The sequence below is a fragment of the Fukomys damarensis genome, unplaced genomic scaffold (assembly GCF_012274545.1).
Source record: "Fukomys damarensis isolate Sample0158 unplaced genomic scaffold, DMR_v1.0_HiC HiC_scaffold_25, whole genome shotgun sequence".
Lineage (NCBI taxonomy): Eukaryota > Metazoa > Chordata > Mammalia > Rodentia > Bathyergidae > Fukomys > Fukomys damarensis.
Window position 1 is genome coordinate 6,974,874 of NW_022900937.1, and position 15,914 is coordinate 6,990,787.

At 42.5% G+C, this 15,914-nt stretch overlaps 1 protein-coding gene across 1 annotated transcript in view; it reads left to right on the forward strand.

Annotated features, from left to right (window-relative positions):
- Cenpe (centromere protein E) overlaps nucleotides 1-15,914 on the forward strand; it is a 51,345-nt gene that overhangs the window by 3,717 nt on the left and 31,714 nt on the right. The window contains exons 3-19 of the mRNA XM_010641611.3: nucleotides 33-98; nucleotides 763-851; nucleotides 2,304-2,393; nucleotides 2,517-2,635; nucleotides 3,282-3,401; nucleotides 3,746-3,827; nucleotides 3,952-4,019; nucleotides 4,100-4,165; nucleotides 7,213-7,264; nucleotides 8,015-8,102; nucleotides 8,393-8,522; nucleotides 9,451-9,570; nucleotides 10,402-10,560; nucleotides 11,446-11,593; nucleotides 12,220-12,308; nucleotides 14,189-14,356; nucleotides 15,765-15,839. Coding sequence (XP_010639913.1) covers nucleotides 33-98; nucleotides 763-851; nucleotides 2,304-2,393; nucleotides 2,517-2,635; nucleotides 3,282-3,401; nucleotides 3,746-3,827; nucleotides 3,952-4,019; nucleotides 4,100-4,165; nucleotides 7,213-7,264; nucleotides 8,015-8,102; nucleotides 8,393-8,522; nucleotides 9,451-9,570; nucleotides 10,402-10,560; nucleotides 11,446-11,593; nucleotides 12,220-12,308; nucleotides 14,189-14,356; nucleotides 15,765-15,839 — 1,729 coding nt within the window. The remainder of the gene's footprint in view (nucleotides 1-32; nucleotides 99-762; nucleotides 852-2,303; nucleotides 2,394-2,516; nucleotides 2,636-3,281; nucleotides 3,402-3,745; nucleotides 3,828-3,951; nucleotides 4,020-4,099; nucleotides 4,166-7,212; nucleotides 7,265-8,014; nucleotides 8,103-8,392; nucleotides 8,523-9,450; nucleotides 9,571-10,401; nucleotides 10,561-11,445; nucleotides 11,594-12,219; nucleotides 12,309-14,188; nucleotides 14,357-15,764; nucleotides 15,840-15,914) is intronic.

Sequence of the window (15,914 nt, forward strand, 5' to 3'; positions counted from 1 at the left end):
CGGCGCCGTTGGTCACCTTCGCCCGGACTGAGACCTCGGGCCTCGGCGCCCTGGCCCGGTGACAGCGAGCGAGCTGCACACCTGCGACCTTCCCTGAGGTGGAGGAACCGGGAGTGAGGTCTGCGTCGGGCTGCCGGGGGCGGCGTGGTTAGTTCGTAACCGCTGCCCAGGAGGGGAGGCGGTCGGTGAGTTCGCGCCTTGGGGGCCTCGGCCTGCAGCTCAGGCGCTAACGCTGTGTGCTTGAGAAATGGTTCAGCGCCGGCGGGAGTTTCGTGAGTGAGGCTGCGGAGACCTGACCCTCGCAGGAATTAAATAAGTAAATGACTCGGTGGCAAGGTGTTCCGGGCAGCGGTGACATCTTTCGCTTCAGGGAAACCTTGGGTTGGTTGATTTGTGGGTACTTAGGATGTACCTAGGAGTTTACACGAAGAGGGAGAAGTGACTTGAACCGGGTGTCTTGAGCCGTGCTAAGTATTTCGGGCTGTTAGGGATTCACAGCAAGAGGACATAGTCACAGTGCGTGTCTAGTGTGTCCCTTCAACAGCCAGTACTGGGCAAGAGGGTGGGGGTGACAGACTTCCCTAGGAAACTCCCAGGAGAGGAGGGGTCTGAGCCCCCTCCCTCTTCCCAGCCTGGACTTCAGCGTTCTCTTATGTAAGTTTTTGACCATCTTTCAAAATATTCTTTGGAGCATGCGGATTTTTAGACTCCCTTTCCTATCACAGGAATTCTGTTATTGACACAGTGTTTTTATTCTTTTAGAGAAGAACTTGGAGAAGCTACCCAGGTTTACTGGAAAACTGACAATAATGCTATTTATCAAGTTGATGGGAGTAAATCCTTCAATTTTGGTAAGCTTATAGTAGCATCAAGAGTTAGCCTATTATTCTTTTACTATTAAGAGTACAAAAGGGGGCCGGGGATTTAGCTCATCGGTTCGGTGGCCTGCCTTACAAGCGCAAGGACCCGAGTTCAATCCCCGGTACCAAAAAAAAAAAAGAGTACGAAAGGGATATCAATAAGCCAGGCATGGTGGTACACACCTGTAATTCTAACACTCAGGAGGCTGAAGCAGGAGAAACGCCCTGAATTAAAGATACCGCCACAGAGAGTTCAAGATCTGCCTGAGGGTCCAAAAAAAAAAAGAGTACGAAAGGGATATCAATAAGCCAGGCATGGTGGTACACACCTGTAATTCTAACACTCAGGAGGCTGAAGCAGGAGAAACGCCCTGAATTAAAGATACCGCCACAGAGAGTTCAAGATCTGCCTGAACTACATAGTGAGACCTTGATTTAAAAAAAAAAAAAAAAGGGACCAGGGATTTAGCTAAGTGGTTCTGCAGTCTGCCTCACAAGCACAAGGTCCCGAGTTTGATCCCCGGTACCAAAACAAAAAAAAAAAGTTAACAAAGGCATATCAATAATGCTAGACTTGTCATTAAAGGTCTGTTAACTGCTTCACTAGAAAAAAATTTGTTTATCCTCATATATGAGAAGATAATAAATTGATATTTAAAGCGGTTCTAACCATATTACCTTATGATTGAAACTAACATTTTCTCCTCATCCTTTAGGCCATTTGTGGTCTGAAGCTCTAAAATGTTTCACAGTGTCGATTCATCTTTGAGGTCTTTCTATTTATGATTCTGTAGTGATTTTGAATCAAATAGTAAATGGTACAGGTATTTCTCATTTGTCTGCTAGAATGTATCAGGGACGAGGTCAGCCTTTGTGGCCTTATGGGGTGGTGGGAGGAGAGGCATGGTGAGGAGAGGAGCTTTGTAGGAGCTCACGGTGAGGGATGTAACTTAGTCCCAGTGTCCTCAAGGAGCCACTCACAGGGTGGACTTGAGGCTACAGTTGACTGGGTTGATTTCATTGTTGAGCTAACTGTCCAAAGTGCTGACCACAGGTCAGATGCTGTTCTGAGCATTTTGTTTGCGTTAATTAACACACTCAGTCTTCCTGACAAATCTAGGTAGCAGCTACTATTATCTGCCCTTTTTTAAAGAGGAGCAGGGCCATGGGGCAGAGTTACACAACCAGCCAGAGGAAGAGCGAGGCTCTATCTGTGTTCCAGGTGCAGCTCCCTACCTGGGTCAGGGCAGCAAGGGGCAACAGTGTCCTCAGAAGCCAGTGCTCCTTTCATTTGGGAAGGGCACTTTCTGAAGTCAAAAAACTAAAGCAGATATTGTGTTATGTATTTTATCAGCTTAGATCCTAACTATGTTATTTCTTTGGATAATTACTAATTCAGAATGAAAAAACAGTTGATTTAACTTCTGCATTTTTTTTTCTTAGATCGTGTATTTCATAGTAATGAAACTACTAAAAATGTATATGAAGAAATAGCAGTGCCAATCATCGATTCTGCCATACAGGGTTACAATGGTTGGTATTCATTTTATGCTGCAAAAAAGATTTTATTCTCAGTCTGTGCAATGAGTGTTGTGAGTTATTTAGACACTATTGACTCAGTTTGAATCTTTGCATGTGTATGTTTTGTCTTTACAGGGACCATATTTGCCTATGGACAGACTGCTTCTGGAAAAACACATACTATGATGGGCTCGGAAGATTGTTTGGGCGTTATACCCAGGGCAATTCATGACATCTTCCAGAAAATTAAGAAGGTAATAACGTAGCTGATTCCTAGTGCACACAGGTAAAAGTAGTTATAATCAGGTAGAAATCTGAATGCTTTTCTCTTATAAAGCTGAACTGATTTGCACTCCTTTCTTGGCGCCCATGAAGAAGAGCAGGCATAGATTCAGTTATATCCCCACAGATGAACTTTATGGAGCTTAAAGTTCTCTCATTCATCTCTTGGATCCTGCAGCAGTAACACTTTCAACAAAAAGTGGGCGTTGAGTGCTGGGAAATCTTACCCAAATGGTTAGCTCCCAGCTGCTTTTGGTACTCAACCAGTGATTATTACAGAAAAATAAAAAGTAGATAAGAGGGAAGCAGAAGGCTAGAATATGCAACCTAATTAGGTAAGAGTTGGTAATGAAAATAAGCATATTCATTAAAATAAAAACATCTATTAACCAGGGTTTTATTTTGCATCTAGGGCTTTAGATTGTATGCTTTCTTATTTCATGGTAGTATACTTTTTATTTTTTCTGAAATGATACTTTTGTATTTTTGTGTTTATTACTGTCAAAACCATTGGTTTGATTTATGAAGATAATTTCCCGTTACTTTAATGTTAACGGATACATTCAATATGAAATATTCTTAATTGGATGCTTTTTGATGTTTTTATATATATTCTAGTTTCCTGAGAGAGAATTTCTCCTGCGTGTGTCTTACATGGAGATATACAATGAAACCATTACAGATTTACTCTGCAGTACTCAAAAAATGAAACCTTTGATAATTCGAGAAGACATCAATGTGAGTAATGGGATAAAAGTGGCTTTAAAACAGACTTCTTATTATTCTTCTCCATAATTTAAGTGTTTATAGAGCTCTGTCTTCAATGTGTATAATTTTTGAATACAGCTCTATTTTAGTTGAAGTGCCTAAGAAGAGCAAGATGGAAAGATGAGGTGGACTTTAGTGTGGTTTTAATGCAGGCAGTGGATTGTGGGTATTTGCAGATTTGTTTGCTATTTTTCTACAGGATAGTGATTCCACATTTTAACTTCCACAAGTGAGTTCTGCAATTGTATCTTCTTTTTTTGAAAGGTGTATTTTTGACTGTTTCTCTAATTTTTCCATAATTAAACTGGTTTCAGAGGAATGTGTACGTTGCTGATCTCACAGAAGAAGTGGTTTACACATCAGAAATGGCTTTGAACTGGATCACAAAGGGAGAAAGTAAGACTTTCCTTTCTTTAAGACACAACAGCTTTTTCCAATCACACTTGTTTTTATTGGGCTAAAGTTCAAATATTTTTCTTGGACTATAATATATATAGTTGAACTACAACTTATTTTTCAGAGAGCAGACATTATGGAGTAACAAAAATGAATCAAAGAAGCAGTCGTTCACATACCATTTTTAGGATGGTAAGTAATTACTCTTTCTACCTCTGATCTTTCCAAGTAGGAATACACTAGTTTTTACTAAAACTGCCCTTTCTGTCTAGATTTTGGAAAGCAGAGAGAAAGGTGAACCTTCTAACTGTGATGGCTCTATCAAGGTGTCCCATTTGGTAAGTGTTCCTGAACCGAAATAAGGCACCACTTGGGCCAAAACAAACTTTGCTTATTTCCTTTAATAAGAGCAGTTAACTAAGAAAAAAATATAAATTAGCAATTCACCTGGTCTCATCAGTAGCATCAGATTACTAGCTGAAATGTAGAAAGAGTTGGGGATCTTTCTTCCTGTCATGTCATCTCCTAAATTGTGCATATAAGGACTGTGGGAGTTCAGGCTTCTCTAATCCCCATTGAAGTAGGATAAATCTTAAAATGTAGGGAATTTTTTAACATCTCAACTAGTATAATTTAGCCTTGTGTGAGCAACAGAAAACCTTTAGGTACAATGACTAAACATAAAATTATTATTTAAGTTCTTAGGAACAGTAGGAAAATACACGTATTACAAACATTTTTTGTTTTCCTGCGTGCTAAGCAGCTGCTGTACCACAACCCACAGACGGCGCTCTAGACCCTGAGCCCCTGGGGGTGGTGTTGCTGCGCCCCGAGGCCCACGCATGGCACACACGGGTCCTGCTCAGGACACGTCTCCTGAACGTGTGTGCCTTCCTGACTCGCCCCACTCCTCTTCCTGCTATGTGGCCTCCTGTCCCCCTCATGCTGCACTGTATCACAGCTGTCCCTTGTTCTCTTCCTGCCCCTTCCCGTCATTAATGTAGTCCCCACGTTCAGGGCCAGATTCTTCAGCTGGTGTGGAATTTAAGACTCTCCTATTTGATTTGAAAACATCAGGGAAAAAAATTAATCTGTAATATGCTTTTTCATTTTCCAATTTTGTAAAATCAATTCTTAACTAATATCCAGTCTTATTTTGCTGTAAAGGTGTATCAGTTTTTTTAGTGGACTTTTTAAAAACCCAGCTTTTGTTTTTCAACTCTGGCCTGTGATACTTCACTGTAGTTTTGTCTTTTCTCTTGATAATTTCATTTTAATCCTCAGTTATTGGGTGAGCATTGATGATTTCTACTCTGTCCTCAGTGGTCCTTAGAGACCCTTGGCCCAGCCTTCAGCCTGTCCGACTATAGGAATCTGCACGAGGAAGTCAACCCCAGAGAAGCCCCATCCAGCCTACGGAGTACCCCTTCTCTGAGTGTTCCTTGGCTTGCGGGGTGCCAGTGTCCAGTTTCCCTCAGCTCTGCCTCTTCTAGCAGATCCTCACGAGTGCCGTGTGGCCCTCGGTCACCATTTCCGTGCCGGTGACCACCAGATACTTATTTCCTCTACAGTCTCTGGATTCTAATCCACAGCTCCCTGAAGGCTGCTGTAATTGCATATCCCACTGTTATCTCAAACTCCAGTCTATCCAAAACCAGATTTCTTCCTACCATGACAACTGTCCCTTTCTTCCAGTGAGCCAGCATCCTCCTGCCACACAGGCCAGACCCCTACGTGAACCATACTCATCATTTCTGTTTCCTCTGGGTGCTTGTCATGTTGCTTCCTGGCGCAGCTTGGTGCATCTCTGTGGGTGTCGCCTCCTTCAGACCCTCATATCCCTGGTGTCACTGCTTCTGTCTCTGGAACCTGTCCCTCAGCATGCTGCTCCTCCTTTCTTCAGGCCGTCACACAGTTTTCTGATACTCTGACCGCACTTTGGCAATGTCACCTTCCGGGACAAGCCCTGGAGGCCTTAACCGAGCTGACTCAGTTCCATCTCCTCTGTGTGGGCGCCTCTTGCAGACTGGCTCCCAGCTCCTTCCTGCCTGCCATCGCACCTGTACCTGTGCTGCCTCCACCCTTTCATTGAGTGTCTGAGTTGTCTCTAGTGGATGCTGGGCAACAGAAATTAGATTCTTTCCATGTGTTATAAAAGGAGACCTCTGAGAAAGGGCTGAAACTTTTGGAAATTAAGCACCTGCCTGAAGATTCCCCAGAGAAGTGGCTGACAGCCCTGGGTCTTGCAGTGCCTTCAGAACTGGCGCTTTCCCAGTCTCTGAGCTGGGCCTGTGCTTAGAAGATGCCTCAGCCTCCCTCCCAAACCTCCCCTCTAGGGCCCTCCTCGCCATGTTGCCCTGTGGCCCACACCCTACACAGCCCCCTGTCTGGCTGCCTGCAACCCCCGCCCTCCTCCAACTCCCCTCAACCAGGCACAGCTGAGCCGCAGACAGTCGCCTCACGTGTGTCCCTGCCCCCGGGTGAGGCCCTCCGGCCAGGGCTTCCTGATGCATTTAGGACAGTTCTCCATCACCCTGGCTTGTCCTGGCTCCTGCTCCCTGGCTGTCACCCTGACCTTTCTGTCTTTGAGTGCACTTGGGGTGTTCTGCTTTGAGACCTGGTGCCTGAGCTGTTCTTCGGTCTGAATACAGTTTGCCTTGATCTTTCCATAACTGGCTCCCTCTTCCCTATCATTCTTGTCTTATTTGAAGGACGAGCCTTTTTGTCATCCAGTTCAAAAAACATGATCTGTCTTTCCCAGCTCTCTGTTCCGATCTCTCTGTTACTTTTGTCATGACACGTCTCTCGTGTACCTTTTTCTCTCCTCTCAGCAGCCTTCTTTGGGGAGGACATGCAGAATCTGTGAGAGCAGAGGCCTTATTTGCATGGTTCTCTGCTGTCACCAGAACCTGATGGACTGTCTGTAGTATCACAAGCAGTCACTTTTTCCAGTAGTATTGTTGAAATGAGAGATCCATAGTGTAATGAGGGCCACACACAACAGAACCCATGCTCTGAGAATAAGTTCCATCCATGAAGAGCTCTGGGTGGGCAGTGGGTGATTAGTGATTCACGCACAGTGGGGGAGGAAGGGGAAGCTGACAGAGCCCCCTGGAAGGTGACCTTTACCTGGTCCTTGAGTGGAGCGAGGAACAGTGGAACCAGCAGAAGCCGCTGCCTCTGGTACCAGGTTACAAAGGGTTGTAAAGTCCAGACTATGCTGGTAATGCTATAGATACCTGAAAGGAGGGAGGTGAGAGGAACAGGGTGCCAGTGTGTGAGTGGGAGCCAGGACACAGCTACTCTCAGGCCATGTACTAAACCTGTTCTTTCAGTAGCTTGGTCCTACTAATTACCGTCCTAAGCGTTTACTCTCTTCCTACAGAATCTGGTTGATCTTGCAGGCAGTGAAAGAGCTGCTCAAACAGGAGCTGAAGGTAAACAGAACTCAGGAAACACATTAGTGTCTCTGTCCTCGCACTGTATGGGATAAAACCTGCTACTGAGCATCTTTAAAATGAGTAAAGCAGTACTAATTTCCAATACAACCCTAACATAAACACCAGTGTCTGTATCTAATTTACCTAGGGCATCTATTGAACTAAAACTGGGCTCTTAATAGGATGGTATAGCTGGGAAGTCCATGAGAATCCTAGAAAAGCAGTCTAAGCTTTCATATTCAGCAAGGAAATTGAGGAAAGTAGTGGGAGGCATCTTTCAGTACCAGCATTCTGATCCTGGGGTCCTTCTCACCTGTCCGTGTTCCTGACATCTTAACCCTTTCCAACGGTGTGGCCTGATCCCAATAAAGATGCTGGGTGAGTGGTAAGCCAAGAAAGGAAAACGCAGTAATTGGCATCACTCCATAGTTGGGAGTCCACGGGTACCTGTGTATAATTATTCAGGAAAAGGCAGATCTAAACTGAGGAGTAGATGAGGGGCTCCATAGGGGAACAGGCTTTCCCTCCCTCCCTGTGCTGTTTCTCTCAGGTAATAACCTTTCAGGTTCACGTAATAGGCACAGGAAGAGAATTCCTGCCAGTCAGACTAAAGCAGTGTTCAGGCCCAACCAGAACAAACACTTTCCCATCTCCGCCTTCGTGTCTAATGTCTCTCATAACTTCACAGATAAGTTTATCATTTCATGTAGTGGTCGGTTTTCATGGTGGTCTAATATATATATCCAGGTGTGCGACTCAAGGAAGGCTGTAATATAAACCGAAGCTTGTTTATTTTGGGACAAGTTATCAAGAAACTAAGCGATGGACAGTTTGGGTAAGTTTATCCCATTGGCCTTATTGCTTATGTTTTTCACTGGGTTAAAAATGAACACTCAAATGTTTTCTGTCACATGCACCCAAAAGCTTTGGGATTCTCTGAGCATACCTTCTTGTATGACTGTAACCTCAATTGACTATTTTTAATATTTTCATTATTTTGATCTGTCTCATAACCTGTAAAGAATTAGTTTTTAAAATTGACTAAGTGCTCTGCACTAAAAAACATCCACTTTGTTATACACAATTCTCACGTCTCTTTCTCCCCAAACTCTTTTGCATGCTAAGTGGTTTCATAAATTACCGAGACAGCAAATTAACTCGAATTCTCCAAAATTCCCTGGGAGGAAATGCAAAAACACGCATCATCTGCACAATCACTCCGGTGTCTTTTGATGAAACCCTGACCACTCTGCAGGTGAGTTGGATTCTTATCTCAGCCCAGTATGGGGAAAGAGCAGCTCTGAGGAGAAAAGATCACTGACTTTAATTATATACAGTTTCTTTGATATTGAGATGCACCTGTTGTAATAAAATTCATACAGTTTTCTACTGAAGAGCCTTCCTTCATTTAATCTTCCCAGACTTCAGTCATTTGAATCCCACCTCCACAATTTTTACCATAACTCACTTTATAAACTTAATTTAAAATAAAATCAAACTTTATATTACATAAATGAAAAACTAGTACTGCCACAAATAGGAAATAACAAAAAAAGTCGTATATTTTATCATTCTAAAATGTCTGGTAGCTAATAGATCCCTGCCTTTGCTGTGATCCAAGTGCTGCATTTTCTGTTTATGGGCGAGCTTTGTCAGCGGAGGGCCCAGTGTTATGTTAGGAATGGCTCCCCTGGTGTGCCCACGCAGGTGGTGCTGGTGCTCGGCCTGGGAAGCACCGATCAGCTGCTGCCCTGGGTCGAGGCACTGCCAGTGCTGCAGAGCTGGAAAGTCAAGTCCCTGGCTCCTCTGGAGTCTCACCTCCAGCTTGATAGCTTGGAGCAGTGTGAAGTGGGATGGCGTTCAGAGGGGAGGGAAGTGCTTCCAGCCGGAAGTGGTACTCAGTCGGGTGGACATCCTGTGGTGGGCGGGACTCCGCAGAGCGGTGTGTGGGACCCGTGTCTCGGCCGTCTCCAAGGTGTGGTCTCAGCCCTCTGGAAGACTGCCAGGCTTAGTGGGTTGCAGAGAGTCATTAGAAAACTTTGAAGTCGCCCTATTAAGCTTACTGGGAACAGTATTGTTCTCTTTCATTTAATTTTATTTTTAAAGAAAATTTGTTGCAAGAAACCTAAAAGTTATTAATTGTTAGAAATTTTTAGAATTACACTTTTGTATGTTTTTCCTAGTTTGCTAGCACTGCTAAATATATGAAGAATACTCCTTATGTCAATGAGGTGTCAAGTGATGAAGCGCTCCTGAAAAGATACAGAAAAGAAATAGTGGACCTCAAAAAGCAACTGGAGGAGGTGAGTGCAAACGCTTTATTTTCAAAGAGCCCAGTTTGGAGTGACGGAGATCTGCCCAAGAACTCTCAGTTCAGGAACACCTGAGTTGCTACAGCTTAAGTTTAAAACAAATGGGTTTTAACTAAGAAGAAATAATTTATAATAATTTAGTTTATTCTGTAAACAGAAAGGGTTGATCTCTTGAAATTTAGATTTTATTCTTTATTTCTAAAAGAAGAATTGAGATGTTTTTCCAAATGAACCAAGTAAAAATACTTTTTCAAAAAAATTCACAAGTGCATATTGAGTTAGTTTAGAAAGAGAAATGTATAGTTATTTAAAACTATCTTCTATTTTTTCACATCCCCTAAATTCTTCTTCTGACCATAAGGTAGCAATCTAATAATAAAGTATAGTCCTGCTATTCTTAATTGGTTTCTTTTAATCATTATGGTCCCATACTTTGTAAAAATCTTTCATTTTATTGGTCTTTTTAAAAGTGAGCTAAAATGTCAAACAGTAATCTCATAGGACAGCATCTCCATCTTTGCCTGTGCTATTGAAACCTCCGCTCTCTCAACTGCCCTGCCTGTTACTCATGTTTCTTAGGCTACCAATAGAATTGTCTTAGTAACATTGTCTACATGATATAAGGAGTAGTGATGAGAAGAAATATGTTTGAGAAGTGATTGATGACAGTTATGGCATGTGGGGTCCTACATGGAGGTATATTTTCAGTGAAATTAAAATCAAATCACATGCAAATTTAATATTCTGTTCTTTAAGCTGCTTTCAAGGTTTGAAAACCTAGCTACATTTATTATTAACATACCCCAATATTACATGCGGTAGGTAAATATAAAGACTCGGGCCCAGGAAATGGAAAAGGACCAGTTGGCCCAGCTTTTGGATGAAAAAGATTCACTTCAAAAAGTACAGGATGAAAAGATTCAGAACTTAACCCGGATGCTGGTGACCTCTTCTTCTCTCACATCACAACAAGAATTAAAGGTAAAATGTAGGAGGTGGGAGCTTGAACTTGGCATGTAGAGAACAGAACGGGGTTTATTGTGTGCTTAATGCTAGCTGTCTTTTCATACAGAGGATCCAGGACAGCCAGGACATGTGGTGTGTACACTGCCAGGTGGGTGGGGTGAGAAGCAGGAGAAAGCAGGGTCCCTCACAGGGCGAGGAAGGAGTGGGTTCATCGTGAGGAAAGGCAAAAGGAAGTGCCAGCTACAGCCACGTAAGCAGTCGGAAGTTTGTCTTTTTCCAAAGGCAAAAGCAAACAGACTTGAGTACGAAGCTGGGAGGAGGGAGTGGTGGAGAGATGCCCGAGGTCACAGACCCAGGAGAAAACAACAGGGCAAGAGCAGGCACACTGGTGGGCACCACTTCCCAGCTCACTGGGAGATTGGTACCGGGGGACCCTGGAAAAGTGTGTTTCCAGAGGGAGTCACACAGGTGCCCTGGGCATGGCTTCCTGTCTCCTCCCCACCAGCACCGCAGGTACCCGGGGTGTGGTGGGGTGATTGCCCCTCATGACACCAGAGTTCTCAAAGGGTTGCGAGTTGACGAGGAACCCTCTCATAAGTCCTAGAAACTCTTGTAATTTAGAGGCTGAGAGTACAGCTCAGTGCCTTCTGAGGTGCTGGCTTCAGTCGCCAGCAACAAAAACAAAATAAGAACAGTGGTTCCATCAGATTTGTTATGGTGTCAAACACTGATGTGAGAAATGTGACCGTCTTCTTGTATCTTAGAATGTCCTTCAACTAGGAAGACAGTCGATGGTTTTAAAAAATAGTAGCTAGTTTCCTGTTTTCTTCTGTGGGAACTCCAATCTAGGTAATTTTGTTTTTTGTTCCTTGGGGTTTTTTGTTTTATTTTGTTTTTTAGGCTAAAAGAAAACGAAGAGTCACTTGGTGCTTTGGCAAAATTAACAAAATGAAGGAGTCAAACTATGTAAACGAATTTAGTATGCCAGCAAATGTGACAACAAGGACACACAGGAGCGCCGTCACCCTTTTGGGGGAAATTGATGAGTGTGAGCACCTTTCCATGCCTACCGATGAGGGCTCCTGACAACCGCGCAACTCACTGTGATAAAGATGTTGGAATAAAATGCATTGTAGGGCTGCAACGGAGGTTATAATTTAAAAACAAGTAATTTTTAAAAATAAACTTGCGTGGAATTTTATAAGAATTCCAGCTCCCTCAAGAATGATACACTAGTTGTAATGCATGAGGAAGATATTTTTGTTTATTATTCGATTATTATTCATTTAAATTAGTAGAGTATTCATATAACACACTTTAAACTTTGCCCATCTTTGGAGGATGGTGTTTATGTAGAAATCTGTTTTAAAATTATACCTCAAGCAGTATAATCTTTTTTTTAGGGGCATTTTTAAATTTACGTAGTCATCAAATTTCAGATTTGGAATTTGTCCTTTTTACCTCTGTCGTGATAAAAATCCCTTGTTTTGTCACTGGTCTTAATGCACACAGCGCTGCCATGTCCATTGACCTGTGTTCTTGGCGTTCACACTGAGGACATGCTAATGCGAGCTGCTTATTACCTCTGTCACATTTTTTTAATAATAATGCTTATTGACTTATAAGGAGTGTTATGCATGTTAACGTACGCATTTCTTTTCCCCCTCATTGTAGCTCTCTGTGTGGAGTCTGATTTCTTCAGCGGTACTCTTGATACGTTAACTGAGATCGAGTGGAATTCAGCGACAAAGCTACTAAATGAGGTAACGTCTCTTTCAGAACATGACCCTGTGTTGGTTTTTGTGGTTGTCGCTCGTCTCTGGCTTTGACTCAATAGCAGTGTGGGCTCTGATGAAGATTTCCCCCACCTTTCTGTCTTCTAGTTGAAAACTAAGACGTTTAGAGGGAGGCTAAGATGTTTATAGGGCAGGCATGCACCAATAAGTAAACGTTTGCTTCTAGTTCTTTACCAGCAGACCTTAGTATCTTCCTGGTTTGCTTGGGGGTAAAAGATTAATTTAGAAGCATCAGTATTCCCAGGCGTAACTCCAAGAGTGATGGATACACCAGAGGCTCGTGTTGCTGGATGATACTGGGAAATAAAGGTCAATGCATCGTTCGTTGTCCCGCTGCTTCCTTAGGCCATTGGCGCTACGACCCCCCAGGTGCCCAGGCCCATAGATGCCCAGTCCCCACGTGGAAGGTGTGACTCACATTTGCACATAACCCGTGCCCACCCTGCACTGAGACCAGCTCTAGGTTACTGGTCACCCCGACAGCGGAACTGTCGCGCACTACCTAATTACACTGCATTCTTTAGGGAAGGGTGAGAGGGAGAAAGGTCTGCATTGAAGGATTGATGCAACCACTGTGGGCTGGCCACGCTTTCTGAGGTTGGTCACATCCACGCATGAGGAGCCACAGGGACAGAGGGCTCAGCAGAGTCCGCAGAGCCGGAGAAAAGGGTGCTGTGGGCCCTGCTTCAGTCAGCGTCTAGGGTCACTCCAGATTGCTCATGTTCATGACATCGTATTCTTGTGTGCATGTGTTTGTCAAAGAAAACATAGTTTTAATTTGGAAAACAATCATACTTCCTGGTAATTAGTATCATTGGTTAGTACAGGCAAAATGCTTTTGTATCCCTGAGTCATATTCTAGGAGTTTGTTATCTCTTTTATTATTATTCCCAAATTAAGCTGTGTTTTTTTAATCTCTTTCCCATAATGGTATAAAAAACTTACCCCATTAGAGAAACAGCCCAATTGCCCATCAGTTGGAGATTGGATAAAGAAGATGTGGTTTTTCTATAAAACGGAATACTACTCAGCCATAAAAAATGGGAAACTAGAATCATTCATGGGAAGTTGGATGCATATTGAGGCCATACTCTTTAAGCGAAATAAATAAGACACGTGTAAATACTGAATACTTTCTCTGGTGCAAAAAACTAAAAATGTAAATAAGATCCAAATTGTGTAATTCACAATGTGAAATAGGAAGAAAGGGGCTAAAGGTGTAGGGGAAGTGGAAATGGTAGGGGAAAGGAAAGAAGGGAAAAGAAAAAATATGAGAAAAGGAAAAAATGGAAACAAAGTCTTTGTAAATAAGGGAGGGTGGAAGGGGTGAAGGGAAGGCAGGGGTGTGGGGAAAAATGAGAACCAGGATCTGTCATGTAAGGTACAAGAGCCCAGTGACGAATGCAGCTGTACTGTATACTTTAAAAAGTACCAATAAACTCAATAAGATTTTTTAGAGACTGAGAGAGCAGGCATAGTATCGTGCTTCCTTCCTGAATTAACTCATCAGAAAAGTAAAATAGTCAAACACATGAGCCGTTACATAATCAGCCTTAACACTCAGGCTGAAGGGTTCGTGGTCACGTGGGCTCCCGCTGGTTACCTTCCCACTGGGGCTTTCCCTGAATGCAGAGGCACGTGTATTATTTATATCATCTTTATTTTACTGCTTTCAAAATGAACATCTGTTCTGTCTAAGGTCGGTAGTTTACCAAAACGTAGACTGTTAGAAAGGTTGAAGACGGGAAGCCACCAATGGTTCAAAGGTATATTCATTATGAATTTAAAGAAAAGACCGTGTGGTATGAATCTCTTCTGATTGAAAAACGTGTTTTTGTTTATAATAGGAAAACATAGAGAGTGAGTTCAACTCTCTTCGTGCTAAATATGATAATCTAGTATTGGACTATGAACAACTACGAAGAGAAAATGAAGAAATGGGATTAAAATTAAAAGAAAAAAATGATTTGGATGAATTTGAGGCTCTAGAAAGAAAAACTGGAAAAGATCAAGAGGTAAGACAAATAGAGATGTCAAATTAAACTAAATCCATACCTTAAAAAGATACACCGTTCTCTGAAAGGTTTTTATTTCCAAGATTGAGATATTAAGGATTAACCCTTTTTTCTATGGATGCACAATGTAGAGAATTTAAGAAATATATATTTAGTTTATATTGTTTTTAAAACAGTTCAATCTCATTTGCTTCCATCGTGCTTTTGGGGAGATACTGGCAGAAAAAGGAATTGAAAACCTCTGGATGGAGGCAAGCGGAATGTTCGTTCCCCATGAGACCTGTACAGCAGTTAATGGAGGTCTGGCTGACTGTTTGTGTATGGATGCCTTGCATGGATGAATTTCTATTTCTCTAGAAAGTACCTATTCCTAAGTAGTGAAAATGTCATTAGAATAGCTATAGGAACTGGCTGATGAATGAACCCGTTAGACTGAAGGTGCTCCCAACTGCCCTCAGATTTCAGGAGCTCCTTAGTGTGGAGTATCTTAGCCTCCACAGACACTGTGAAGTTGTTTTGCAGAATTTTTGAGTACCTAGTCATTTATCCGGAATGAGCATCCACAGCTGTTCTTGCAAAGCGATCTGTAACCCTCACAAAGAGTGAGCCTGTGTGTGGCCTGGAGCTGCTTCTCGGGGACCTGATTCTGAGCGGGCTTCAGTCAGTGATTGGGTTTTACTGAGAGGGAGGTGGCCTGGAGCATGGTATCCTGTGTGCAAGTCCCTGGATTTAAGCCCGGCTTGGGAACTTAAAACCTACATTTTTGGAGGAAAGTTTGATGAAAAGTTAAATTATGGTCTTTGGGACAGATGTTCTTTTCCCTGGTTTTCCTAAGGGTTTGATGAAAAATCACAGATAATTTTCGGTTGGGAATATAGTGACAGGATACCTAAATAGTAAATTTCAAAAGAATAAAAAAAATAAAGGATCATAATGCTTGAATAATAAGAGAAAAATCTTATCCATTTACCTATTTTTTATTTGACTTGTTTAATCTTATAATTTTTATAAGTTAGAAATGTTTAGATGTTTGTTTTAGGAAGTTTAATATTTCATCTGCTGAAAATCACAGGTGAAATTTTTGATATATGTCAAGTGGATTAACTGCCGATCTGATCATATTTAAATCATACTTGCTTCTCACGCATTTTACATCCTTAAATAGTGTGTCATTTTGACCCGACATCGTTGCAGCTAATAAAGTAGGTTATGGAATTATCGTCAGGGTCGTGCTGAGGTTCTCTCCCTGTCCACTGGCTCTGTGGGTCTAGACTGTGTTTGTTGTATTTTGAATCCTGAGGTGCTCTGTTGCGGTAGCTTCTCACCCCTCTACCTCTGTTGGGCAGTCTGAAGCTTCTGCTTTATTAACTATCGGCCTCTTCTGGTGCCTGTTCACATGCTCTTACAGATGCAACTAATTCACGAAATCTCCAACCTAAAGAATTTAGTTAAGCATGCAGAAGTATATAACCAGGACCTCGAGGTGAGCATTCGTGTTGCTGTTTCTGTTGATATGACAACTGTAAAACATACATGACATTGAACACGGCTGTGGAAA